The sequence below is a fragment of the Carcharhinus amblyrhynchos genome, chromosome 1, assembly GCF_965287045.1.
Source record: "Carcharhinus amblyrhynchos chromosome 1, sCarAmb.v2.hapA, whole genome shotgun sequence".
Lineage (NCBI taxonomy): Eukaryota > Metazoa > Chordata > Chondrichthyes > Carcharhiniformes > Carcharhinidae > Carcharhinus > Carcharhinus amblyrhynchos.
In genome coordinates, this window is record NC_137324.1 from 39,622,998 (window position 1) to 39,636,009 (window position 13,012).

Genomic DNA, 13,012 nt, shown 5'->3' on the forward strand with positions numbered 1-13,012 from the left:
AGTAAACTTTCTCTGAACTGCTTCTAAAGTATTTACATCTTTCCTTAAATAAGGAGACCAACATTGCAGTACACAATACTCCAGATGTGAAAAGTCCAATACTGTAATATTCCAAATGTTTTACCTCCTCTGTTTTCACCATTCAAGGCCCCAAACATTCCTTACAGAGAAAATAGCAATTTACTACTCCTTATTCACTTTGCACAGTGATTCCCTCTCTACTAGGCATACCTAATGCCAACTGGGTGATTACTTTGTAAAACATATGCATTAGGTCTACAGGGGCAATTCTCCCAGCCCAAGCAGAAACTCAAGTAGGCTCCCCGCTGCACGTCACGGCCTCTGCAAATCACTGGATGCCGGATTTGCAGCACCACCAGCTCTACACCAGAAATCAGCACGGAGCTGTATAATTAATTTAAATTAGAATTTGCATCTTATTAGCAGGCCTGGGACTGAGATTTCTAGGCCCGTTAGTGTTTCCTTCCCCCACTTTGCCATGAGTGTTTCATTCTAGCAAGGTTTACAAAAGCTCCCCACTCGTGGGATGCTGGTGGCCTGACCCCACTGGAGTGAAGGGGGCCAGGCATAAGGGGAGTGGGGGTGTTCCCTGGGCATTGCCAGGCAGTGCCTGCCTGACCCAAGGGAGCATCTTGGCACTGCCCACTAGGAATCAGGCAGCTAAAGGGGGCAGGATGTCAGAGGGTGGAGAGAAAGAGATCAGTAGGGACGAGGGGTCCCACTACTTCTCTGCACTTGGGCTTGGTGACAAGAGAGGAGGCCAGCAATTGGGACTGGTGGGGGAAGGAGGGGGAAAAGTCAATGGGGCAGCGATGCAGAGGTCGCAGAGCTGTCCAGCGATCAGAAGGCTGTTGGGCACCGATCTCCGCTCTGACAGATCGGTGCATGCAGTGGTCCGATCAGCACCATGCTGCCAGCCTCTCCAGCAGGAACTGGCCCCACCCACTGATTTTTCACGTGATTCATACTAGTGCACAGAGTATGACAGCTTGATTTTGGAAGTCCTGCTGAGAAAAGCAGCGGGATTTACTCCAGTTTTTGTGCAAATTCCGCACTAAGAACTTTTTTGGGAGAATCCCATCATACTAGTGTGACGGTGAGCTTCCAGTTGCCTGTTATGTTATTTCTCCTCCACCTTGGTCTCACTGCCCTTTCTACCCCTCAACCTCCTCCAATGTCACAATAAAAGCTCAACACAAGCTTGAGAAAACATTGTTTCATCTTTCATCTGGGAACTTTACAGTCTTATGAACTCAACATTGTGTTCAACAATATAAGATTGTGATCTCTGCCTGCACTGAGATTTATTTTCCATTGTTGGTTTGTTTTATTCCGTCTGGTTTCTCCCTTTTATCCTTTCTTTGGCTTTTGGACAGCCATTATACATGACCCTACCATTGACATCTGAATACAACTTTTGTTTCTTTACTTGTTCCATTAACATAACGAGGTGCAGAAAGAGACCACTTCTACCTCAACTCCACTTTCCTGGCCACCTCTGCAGTCCCTTAGATATCAAAAATCTATCTATCTATCCCAGACTTGAATATATTGAACAATGAAGCATCCACAACCCTCTTGTGTAGTGGAGAATTCAACTCACTTAGAGTTGTTTCCTACACCCCCTAACTCTCCACTGAATGACACCACACCCTCAATCTCACCACCCTGCTGACCCCTGACCCACTTACCTCACTCACACTTAGTGACATAGTGAAAAGCTACTAATGTCCAAAAGCTTTTCACCATATTAGTAAAATAAAGACGTACTGAAGTATGGCAACTAATGCCATAAAAAGGGTGCGTGGCTAGCTTTTCCCTGACAGTCCTGCCCTCTGAGGACGGATACCCAGATAGGTACACTTTGTATTTCAGAAAAACCACAGTTTGGATGTCCATGTCAGAAATCAGAAATCCAGTGCAGTGGTAAAAAAAGAGTGCAGATCTGATGTTGATTGCCACTCCTGAGAAGGTTCAGCCCAATCGTTTCTCCAGTCTTGAACTGAAAACCGTGTTTTGAAAATAAACTGGACTCCACAGATTGAAAACAGAAGACTGAGGACTGATCAATATTAATTATTTCTTGCAGGATCATTCCCCAGCAGTTAAATTGTTCCCAGAAATACTTGAAAGTGGTTTCATCATGCTGATTAAGCACAGCTATTAAATACAAGTGATCTCAAGCACTCACCAGAGATTAGTTACATTAATAGCAAAGATGCTAAAATCTAACCACTGACATCAACGGTGCCAACCTTTGAAACCACTCCTTCAACTTCAAACAACAAAATCAGATTTTGCGATTCAACTCTCAAATGAAAATTCTCAGAATCATGGTTATCATTACATGGTTTTCAAAGCTCTGACATATTAAAGGGTTAAGTGATCTATGATTTTCCTTGGATGACACCATACAGTCCTACATAGAGGAGGGACAAGTGAGAAAAAACTGTTTAACTCTGATACAGTCTCCATTAAATGGCATAAAAGTAGGGTGACCACACAAGTTAGAAACACACTTCAAATCAATTCTAGAATGAAGTAAACATCCTCACCAGACAAGACAAAACAAGAATTTAGTTATTTATGGTCAAATACAGGTTTCCACAAATATTTCTTATGATTTTTTTGTTTCTTATACAACATAACTGGACTACCAGATTCTGAGAATCATACCTGTGCACTAGCTGTGATATCTTCCCGTTGTTGTCCAGTCACTGAATTCAGTGTGTCGTTAGGGTTCTTTTCACAAGGATCATATAGTCCAGGACCACCTAAAAGAAAATTAGCATCTTTTTAGCATTTAGAACTATTCCCAAAAATCCTTTGCAGCTTCAGCATTTTGTAGGACTACGATTTACTTAGTGGCATTTATTAAACCAAAATCAAAACTAGCTCAATGTTAGACAATAAGTACAGGTGGGCAATAATGGAGAAGTGTAACTACAGTAAACAGGATTTAAATCTGAATTCCATGAAATCATTCAAACTCCAAAAATATCTTTTGATAGTTAAGACAAAGATCTATGAAAATTATGTACTGTAGTATTTGGTTACATGGTCAAGATAGGAAATTAGTTTTAAATTTGTGTTGTTTATTTCAGTATTATGATACATCGCAGCACCCCTTCCTCCACCCACCTCCAGGTACTTCTATAAGGTTTATAAAGCACAAGAATTAAATGTTCATGATTTAAGCGTCTTTATTCAAAAGGCTGACTGGAGTATGGAATGTTATGCCACAAGAAGTGATTGAGACTGAAACCACTGTCGATTGTAAGGAACAGATAAATACACGCAGGTGAAGATGGAAGGCTTTGGGGAAAAGGCCTGGCAATTGGACTGAGAGTTGGCAGAGACATTTGTTCTAATATCCACTGAACTAATAAACCAGCAGGGTGGGGGGGTTACTTTCTGAAGTTTTTTTAAAAATTGATAAAGGAACCCACACAGAACTCACCTGGTAATAGTATTCCCGAAGAGACGCATTCAAAAACTCTCCTCATGGCATCGCCAGGACTAAGTGGTCCAGAAGCACTGCTGATTACCTTTTCCACCAGCAACTCCATGGCCTATGTAAATTGCACAAGGATCAACAGAATAGCACAAGATAACTCATTCATTTTGGTCTCACATAAAATACCGCCTCAGTGCATTTTACAGGGGGAGTGTGTGGAGATGTTCTTGAACACAAAGCAAAAATGAAGAGGAAAGAAAAGATGAAACATGTAGATGAACTGATGAGTTTTAAAGAGAGGCTCTGAAAAGATAGTAAGACACAGTTATAAAAACAGAAAGTGCTGGAAACACTCAGCAGGTCTGGCAGTATCTGTAGATAAAGAATCAGAGATACCTATTGAGTTGAATATCACTTGTTGTGTTTAGGTTGTTGATAATATTCAGCACTTACTTTTCTCAGTTAAATTTCCAGCATTAGCATTGTGCTGCAGCTATTTTAACAAGGAATGGTGGTTATTTTTAAGAAGTGCTCCACAGGAGACCCGTAGCTGGAAGAACAATCTGAGATTACACTGAAGTGAAATCAGAGTCGGAAGGGTTCAGGTTGGGGGCATATAGCTGGAGAAGGTTTCTCATTAGGATAGGGCCAGGTTTGTGGAAGAATCTGCAAATGTTATACTTTTAAAGGCAATTCACTAGAGCATAGTAATGAGTATGTGGCACTTGTACAGGAAATTAAACAGAATTAGTAAATGCAATAGGTAAGATCAATGAGGAAAGAGAAACTGACATTTGAGATAGCAGTGTTCGGCTTTTGAAATTTTTAATCATACTTGTAACAGGATATACTCCTTTCACAATTCAAAGTTACACTCAACCATAAGTAGCTTGAAATGTTGTGAAATAGCATTCTCACTAAGGGAGAGAAAAACAATGTCCCTCCCAACACCATGCACTTTCTCTAAGTATCACAAAATCTCAGAGCAGAAGAGGCCTTTTGATCCATCAAGTGTGCACCAACATACGAGAACCCCTTCAACTACCAAATCCTATTTACCAGCACTCGACCACAGCCTTGAACGTTATGATGTGCCAAGTGCTCATCCAAGTACGTTTTAAAAGGATGAGGGAACTTGCCTCAACAACCCTCCCAGGCAGCGCATTTCAGTATGTCAGCACAGGTTTTTCCTCACATCTGTAGATAAAGCACCTGACCTCACTTGAACTTGTGTACTCTCGCGACTGAGCCTTCAACTAAGGGGAACAGCTGCTCCATTTCCCTACTGCTCATAATCTTGTATTCCTCGATCAGATCACTCTTCAGTCTTCTCCGATTCAACAAAAACAAGTCAAGTCTACCAAACCTCTCTCCATTGTTTAAGGTTTACTTAGACACGAGCGAAACAGGGATGGAGGGTTATAGTAGACGGTATTAAAAAGGGTCAGAGCCTCGGGACGACACTGGAAACGTAGTATTACATGTTAATGTTTTTCTCTCTTTTAATCCACAGGTGTCGGTCCACCTTGTTGTCAGACGAGGGGCATGCACATGGTGGGTCGTGCATGGGCTGCTCTTGGAGGTTTCGAGAGTGGCCTAGTACTTCGTGTCGCTGTGTGTGCTTAATCCTGGACCAGCAGACGGGCATCACAACAGCTCAGTGACTATCACTGCTAGTTGTGCAGATACATGGATTTGGGCCTGTGTCTGTGGGAGTTCGCGCATTCTCCCTGTGGTTGCGTGGGTTTCCTCCAGGTGCTCCGGTTTCCTCCCACACCCCAAAGATGTGCTCTTAGGCTAATTGGTGTACCAAATTGACACTACGCTATTCTCCCCTGAATCTGGCTACATTAGGGGTACCATTCACATACGCACGGGACAGGGGAGGTGTAGGAAAATGCTTTGTTGAAATGCGGCACGGGCTCGTTGGGCCGAAGGGCCTGTTTCCCGTGCTGGGTTGTTCTTTGTTTTATAACTTGAATGTTTTATCCCAGGCAACATTCTGGTGAATCCCCTCTGCACCACCTCCAGTGCAATCACATCTTTCCTATGTGGCGACCGGAACTGCACACAATACTCCAACTGTGGCTTCATCAAAGTTATATATGACTCCAAAATGACCTCCTTGCTTTTTGGATGGCACAGCGGTTAGCACTGCTGCCTCACAGTGCCAGGGACTCAGGTTCAATTCCCAGCTTGGGTCACTGTCTGTGCACAGTCTGCACGTTCTCCCCTGAATCTGTAAGGGTTTCCTCTGGGAGTTTCAGTTTCCTCTCTCAGTCTGGTGCATTGGCCATATCTCCCTCAGTGTACTCGGAACAGGCGCTGGAATGTGGCGACCAGAGGATCGTCACAGTAATTTCACTGCAATGTTAATATAAGTTTACTTGTGACCAATAAATAATCTTTATAAACTTCTATGTATGCCTCAATTGATAAATGGGAGTTTGCTCTGTGTAAATTAATGAAAATAAAAATCTCAACGCTAGCTTAAAGTCCAACAGGTTTATTTGGCAGCACCAGCTTTCGGAGTCTCAGGCTCCTTCATCAGGTGATGACGGAGCCTCAGACTCCGAAAGCTTGTGCTGCCAAATAAACCTGTTGGACTTTAACCTGGTGTTGTGAGACTTCTTACGGTGCTTACAGCGCCGGCATCGTCACATCATAAATTAATGACTACATTTCAAAAGTACTTCATTGGACTGAAAAGCACTTTTAACATCCAATGGTCTGTTAAAAAGCAAATTTTTATTTTAACCCTTCAGCTCCTTCCTCTCTACTTGCTGAGAGCAAAGTTTTTCCATGTAATGTTCCATCACTCTGAATGGAATTAATTCTGGATACCCCTGAATAAGGTTGAAGAAATTTATGACACTGCATGTTCCAGAGAAATTCTATTTTTATTATTTTTTCATGGGACGTCACTATTTGAAATGCAAATCTGCAAAGAAGCATTCTGGTGTTTGTAAGCTACAAAGAAACTTTCAGTTTAACTAGGCTGTATTTAGATTTTCAAAATCATTATAACTGCCAGCTAACTAAAACCTATATTAGGATAATCAGATGGATACTATTCTGTGTTATTAGTATTTTCCCTTAACCCTATCAAAGTCAAGCAGGGTCATATGAAGTACTTTAATGCATTTAACTAAACAAATAATAGTGGCACTTACCCAGCTTGGCAATTCTCCCCAGGTTGGTACACGCTGGCAGAGATCACGAAGGATGCGAATAATAATCACACAAGATTGCAAACCATTGGCCCTAGCCTAGAGCAGAAACAAGAATCTAAGTCACGTGAACGTTAACAAGTCTCCAGGCTAGAGACAAGATAATGGGGAAAAACACTGCTGCTTCAAAACAAAATCTTGTAAAGATGGTGGATTAATTGAAAAAAAAATATATCCAGCACTTTACTCATGAGTCTACTCTCTACAGCAGAATTTTTCTGTTCTGTGGAAGAAACGGGGGTCAAAGTACACAGCAGAAACAGGAAGAAGCTGGCCTAGCTCATCTTCCTGGCCTAGCTCATCTTCCTGGCCTCTTGAGAACTTCTTGTCCCTCCTTTGTATGTCAAAAGAACACAGAATTTATACTGAAAAGTCCACAATTGCATAGAAGTTAAATTAAAAGGATCAATATAGATCATGGAACACAGAGTAGGTTGCGTGTTCTTACTGCATATTTGTCACGCTGCAAACTCACAGTAAGTTAGAGCAACTACTCTGCCTCCCACGTAACAACACAAACATTAAATTTCCAAAATAAAATTATAAATGGAGCAGGTGAAGAAAAGTTTATAAAAGCTAAGCATAAAGCATTACAAATTCCCTTTTAAAAGCGGGTTAAAACTGCAGCCTTATGGAACAATTACATCAACACAATACTGATAAAGTGCAAACATTATATAAAGCGACACAAGGATGCCTCATGCTACAGTCAATGACCAGAAAAAAAGTTAATGAACAATTTAAAAACTTTAAACAATAGAAAAAGAAATTTAAAAAAAAAAACTGAAAAAAGTATAAATCAAAAATATTTTTCCTGGTCACTTTTAGGCAAAGGCACGATCAATGTAGGCAGCCTTGGGAATATTAGGTTTACTATGTAGTAGCTCATTTTCATGGAAAAGTCATAAACTCAATTATCTCTCATAAGGCTACAAGAAGAAAGTAAAATGATGTTCCGAACCTGGAACCACTTAGCGTGGCGTAGAGCAGCCAGAGCGTCAAGGCATTTTTGCCTGTCCAAGACGTCCGGTGGATCTTTCACCATAACCGAGGTTACATCTAAAATGGATCGAATTGGCAAAGTGCAGTGAGGAATGGGTGTTTGACCAGGTAGGCATGTCATTTCAGAAACATAGCCATACTGCCACACATACTACCCAAAACTGACCTTTCATGAGGGAATTATTGATACTTTTAAGAATCCAATGAATTCCAATTAAATGCATTATACTTGAGTTTTTTTTGAAGTCTCAAGTAACTCAACAAGCATGAAGTTTGATTTTTAAAGACATATTTAAAAATGGCCAGTGTAACTATAGAAAGAAAGACTCTGCTTCGATTATTAGTTTGTCCTAAAGTACAAAGGAGGACTAGTAGCCACACTTCACCAGCCAATTCAGAACATATAATAGAAGGGCCTCCAGAAATCCATGTAGAGAATTAAGAATGGAAGAATCTTGTGAACTTGAAATAGTCAATTGACAAGGTACATATTTTAATTAGTTCACGCGCATTTCATCTTTATTGGTTTGCTGGAAGGAATTTACTTTAAAGCCATTGTACATAAATGTTTAAAATTTCACCTAAACTGGAGTTTCTGTTCAATGCCAGTTACCATATATTACAATAATCATGCAGTACATGATGGACTAGAAAAATAACTAGGTAACGAAGATAAGAAATAGGAATGGTGGGCTATTTGACCTTCTAGCCTGCATTGCCAAACATTAAGGTCTTGGCTGGTCTGATTTGTGGTCTTAACCACTTCCTTGCCTGCCCCGTAATCCTCAACTCCTTCAACTCAGCCTCAACTATATTCAATGACCCCACCTTCACTGCTCTCTAGGGAAGAGAATGCTGAAGACTAATAACTCTCAAAAGAAAAAATCCGCACCTGTCTTAAAAGGGAGACTCCTTAATTTTAAACTGTGCTCCCCAGTTCTAAATTCCCCCACAAGGGGCAACAACTTGCCAAGCTACTTCAGAATCTCATGTTTCACTAAAATCGCCTCTCAGTCTTCTGAACTCCACTGAGTATAGGCTTAACATACTCAACCACTTCATCCAGGAATCAGCCAAGTGAACCCTCTCTAAACTGCTTCCAATGTAATTATATCCCTCAAGAAAGACCAAAGCTGTACAGAATACTTCACATGCTCACAAACACTCTGTACAACTGTGGCAAGATTTCCCATATTGCATTCTGCTTGCAATTAATGGCAGCATTCCATGTCTTCTCAATCACTTGCTGCATCTGCTAGTTTTCTGTGAAGTACATACAAGGACACACAAATCTTTCCATACCACAGGCTTCTGCAGTCTCGCTCCATTTAAATAATATTCTGCTTTTCTTCCTGTCAAAGTGGACAAACTTACAAGTTCCTACCTTATGCTCCATCTGCCAAATTTTTGCCTACTCACTTAACCTATCTATATCACTTTGCAGACTTTGTATCGTTCTCAACTTGCTTTCCAACCTATCATTGTGTCATCAACAAATTTAGCTTCATCTAAGTCATTAACATAAGACATTAAACAGATGAAATTCCAGCACTAATCTCTGCAGCACGCTGCTAGTTAGCTTGTCAACCCAAAAGCGACTCATTTATCCCAACTCTCTGCTTTCTGTTAACTAACCAATTCCATATTCATGCTGAAATGTGACTCCAACACCACAAGCTCTTATTCTAATAACCTTTTTATGTGCTGCCTTATCAAATATCTTTTGCAATTTCAAATACACTACAACTACTGATTCCTCTTTATTCATCCTGCTTGTTACATCCTCAAAGAACTCAAACAAATTAGTCTAATACAATTTCCCTTTCACAAAAACATGTTGCTTCTGATAGTATTAAGCATTTCTAAACATGTTGCTACAACCTTATTAATGGATTCAAGCATTTTCCTATGACATCCATTCGGCTAACTGGCCTCTGGTTTCTCCCTCCTTTTTTGAATAGAAATGTTCACACATACGTGATTTTCTAACGCTCAGACGTTTCTGGGGTATTTTCTAAGATTACAACAATTCATTTCTGCAGCCACTTGTTTTAAGACCACAGAATGAAGGCCACCAGGACCAAGGGATTTGTCAGATTTTAGTCCCAAGTTTACTCATTATCATTTCCCTCATTTATGTTTTACACTCCTCTCCTCTTTCCCTCTTGATTTTCTATTAATCTTGAGATACTTTGTGTCTCCTACAATGTACACTGATGTAAAACATCTGTTAAACACTTCCATTATTTCCTTGTTTCACCATTATTAAATTCCCAGTCTCACCCACTAAGGGACCAATGGTAATTCTAGCTACTTCTCTGATTGGTCATTATATTTTCAGCTAGCTTTCTCATGATATACTATATATTTGTAGTATGTGAAAATAAATACTTCAAGTTGAAAAAAACTACAGTCAGCCCTGTCAATACTCCTGATTTAAAAAAAATTTCCCTAAAATATCTTGCATTCAGGGTAAATTGAAGGATCAAAATGAGAGAAAAAAACTAAGCTGACAAATACAGCACACGAGATGTGGGTATGTACTGTCATTGTTAGATATAATTCAGAGGCATGTCCATATTAACTGGCATTGAAAGAGAGCAATCTACAAGTCAGCTTAACTTTGTTTCCAAACTAATTATCTTTATGAATTATGGCCTCAGATCCAAAAGCAGTTTCAACTGCAAGATTTACTGATTTTTTTGTTTTGCCAGTTGATTGGAAAATTAGATTAAGCCTCTTCAGTTTATTGACAGTTTTAGTTTAGGTCGTATACTTAGGAGAGCCATAAAGTCATCAGTAGAGATTGTAAGGCATTTAGGTAAATTGCATAGTCAACACTTAATGCAGCATAATTTACCACATTTAAATACATAATACTTGAATTATTAAAAATGGAAACTGCAAAATTAACATTTTGGAATTGAGTGATGGAATGAGTGTATGCCTCATTGTTCAAAAGCACATCTGGCAAAAATTTAACAAATTAGTCAATTTAAACAGAAATTGTTCATTAATATACTGAAAATCTGGATGACTAATTAAGGACTCTTGGAAGTCCAGAGACGTAAATTATAGTAGTTTTATGAGATGACTTTGATCCTCAGTTCAAATGAAATGACAGTGATTTTACCCCAACGCTCTGCAGCTATGCTTTATGTGCAAACTTGTGTTATTTGTTTCAATGACTGGCATTTAAAATTATTTTCATGCTACTAGGCAAGGGGAAGAAAGTGATACTCCATCTTGGAGGTGTTACAAACCAGTATTTGGAAACTAAAATTTTACCAGCAGGAATAATTGATGATCGCTGAACTGCTTTTAAAAATGAATTTTTGTGGCCCCGCTAAAGTTTCATAGAAACAATTATCATTTGTATTTCAGCAGCGTCAAACTAAGTCAAAGAAAGCAGGAAAGGAAATGGAATTCTGCAAGAACACTTAAGAGATAGACCGATACCACATATCTGGCAGTATATGTAATGCTGGCATAACATACCAGACATTTCCTTATAAACAAACCTCTGAAAGTAATTTGGATGCCTTTAGTTTGGAATCTATACAATTATAGAAATTGAATTCTTACATTAGAACTTCAATTAAATGCAATTTTGTAGGAAAGGGCATTTGAAAACAATTTACTTCATTTTAATGAAAGCAAAAACATTGGATACCAACACTAAGTGGCATTGTTCGATCTCTAGATACATTTTATATATAAGCAAGGCTGGAGTGGCCCCAGTCCATCCAACAACTGTGTGGCAGGTGTGGCTAAGCTCTTACAAAAACCTTGGTCAAAAATCCTTCCGATGACGTGGCAGCAGCCCCTGAGAGGATTCGATTCTTGCTGTTGATGCTAGAAGGCTTTGGACTGAATCCATGAGCTATGGATAGATAAAAACAACCATCTTGCTGGAAATCTATATCCCAACAAAGGTCACAAGTAAGTTATTGCAGAGTCAACACCAGCAAAACACGCAGACTCAAACTGGCGGCAGTCTAACAATTATGGGATTTTTTTCATTACACCCATTTCCCTCATCCATCAAAGATTCCTCTCGCAAAGCCTTCATTAGTAGTAGTTTAGTAACTCCCCCAAGGATTTTCTGAAAGCTTAAAATGAAATCTGGCATTTTACATCACCAGGGCTCTAAAATTCGATTAAACTCAAGAATCTTGAGCTGTTTTTCCAAATCAGAATCAACATAAAATGTATTATTGAGTCATTTAAGTGTTTTTATACGAGTCATTACTTCAGTGCCTGGGTTTTACCTTTTGCTCCAAATTAAATATTTTTAAACAATATTTATTACTGTTAAAGCTTTGGCTTATGTTTTCAAGAGAGAAACATTCAGCTTTACAGTTGTATGTATGTCAGCAACTCAAAACAATAAGATGCTTCAGCAAATAATTATAGAGTTAATTAGTACTCCACAGGCCATTTACCAGTTATTTAACATCTTGGTTTGAACATTGTAGGATATCAAGTGTTTGTCCCATCCAGTAAGATTTTCCAGACAGCAAATCTGAATTTAAGAGCCCTGTTCTGTGTTAAGGAATCTTATGAATGTCAAAAAAGTTTAAAAATATGAACACCAGCACACTTGGAAATTACATTACAAAATATTCTTAAGAATACAGGATTCAGCTTACACTCAGGGGAGCTATATGTTGAATACCAAGGGACCTCAGAATAGTGAGTTCTACAACACTTTCCTTTACTATCACACAGGCAACTTCACATTTTGCACACGCTAACATGCTTTGAATTCCACTTTCTTTCAAGTCTCTTATATACTGAAAAGTGTCATAGAGTAACTCCTAGGGCCCATTGGCATCTGAAGATAGCAGGAAGAAAACAGAAGAGAGAAGCAGACAAGTAAAGAATCTTAGACTTCCAACCTCCATCCCTCATGTTCTCCTCTCTAATGACCGGGGATGTAAGTGTGATGGTGACTTGCATTTTTGGTTCCGTATACGAAGTAAGAATTATGGCCGAGTCAGGTACACAGCACTTCACTTCATATTTTTCAGGAGTGGTCGCCTGTAATTAGATTTTTAAAAATTAGATAGAAAATGCTACTCTGCCATGAAGTCCAACATTACAGTCAAAACAGAAATATAAAATGCAGGAAATACACAATCAGGATCTATAAAGGAGGAACCAACTGAATGTTTTCACTCTTTACAGGTGCTGAAATTTGCTAGTTTCTAGGACACTTCTATTTGACATTCCCAGCATTTCTAATTTTTCCATTGTGGTAGTGTAGCAGAGCATGATACATGGCAGTTGAGTGAGAGTT

The 13,012-nt window shown here is 39.4% G+C and overlaps 1 protein-coding gene across 4 annotated transcripts in view; it reads right to left on the reverse strand.

The window, feature by feature from the left end:
• Window positions 1–13,012, reverse strand: part of zfr (zinc finger RNA binding protein) — an 82,982-nt gene that overhangs the window by 4,408 nt on the left and 65,562 nt on the right. For 3 of the 4 annotated variants that reach the window (XM_080213046.1, XM_080212964.1, XM_080212881.1), the window contains 5 exons: window positions 12,612–12,753; window positions 7,670–7,767; window positions 6,652–6,747; window positions 3,482–3,593; window positions 2,698–2,795 (listed from right to left, as the gene is read on the reverse strand). In XM_080213046.1, coding sequence (XP_080069172.1) covers window positions 2,698–2,795; window positions 3,482–3,593; window positions 6,652–6,747; window positions 7,670–7,767; window positions 12,612–12,753 — 546 coding nt within the window. Of the gene's footprint in view, window positions 1–2,697; window positions 2,796–3,481; window positions 3,594–6,651; window positions 6,748–7,669; window positions 7,768–12,611; window positions 12,754–13,012 lie in introns of those variants that run through there. The other variant, XM_080213128.1, reaches the window with a different exon arrangement.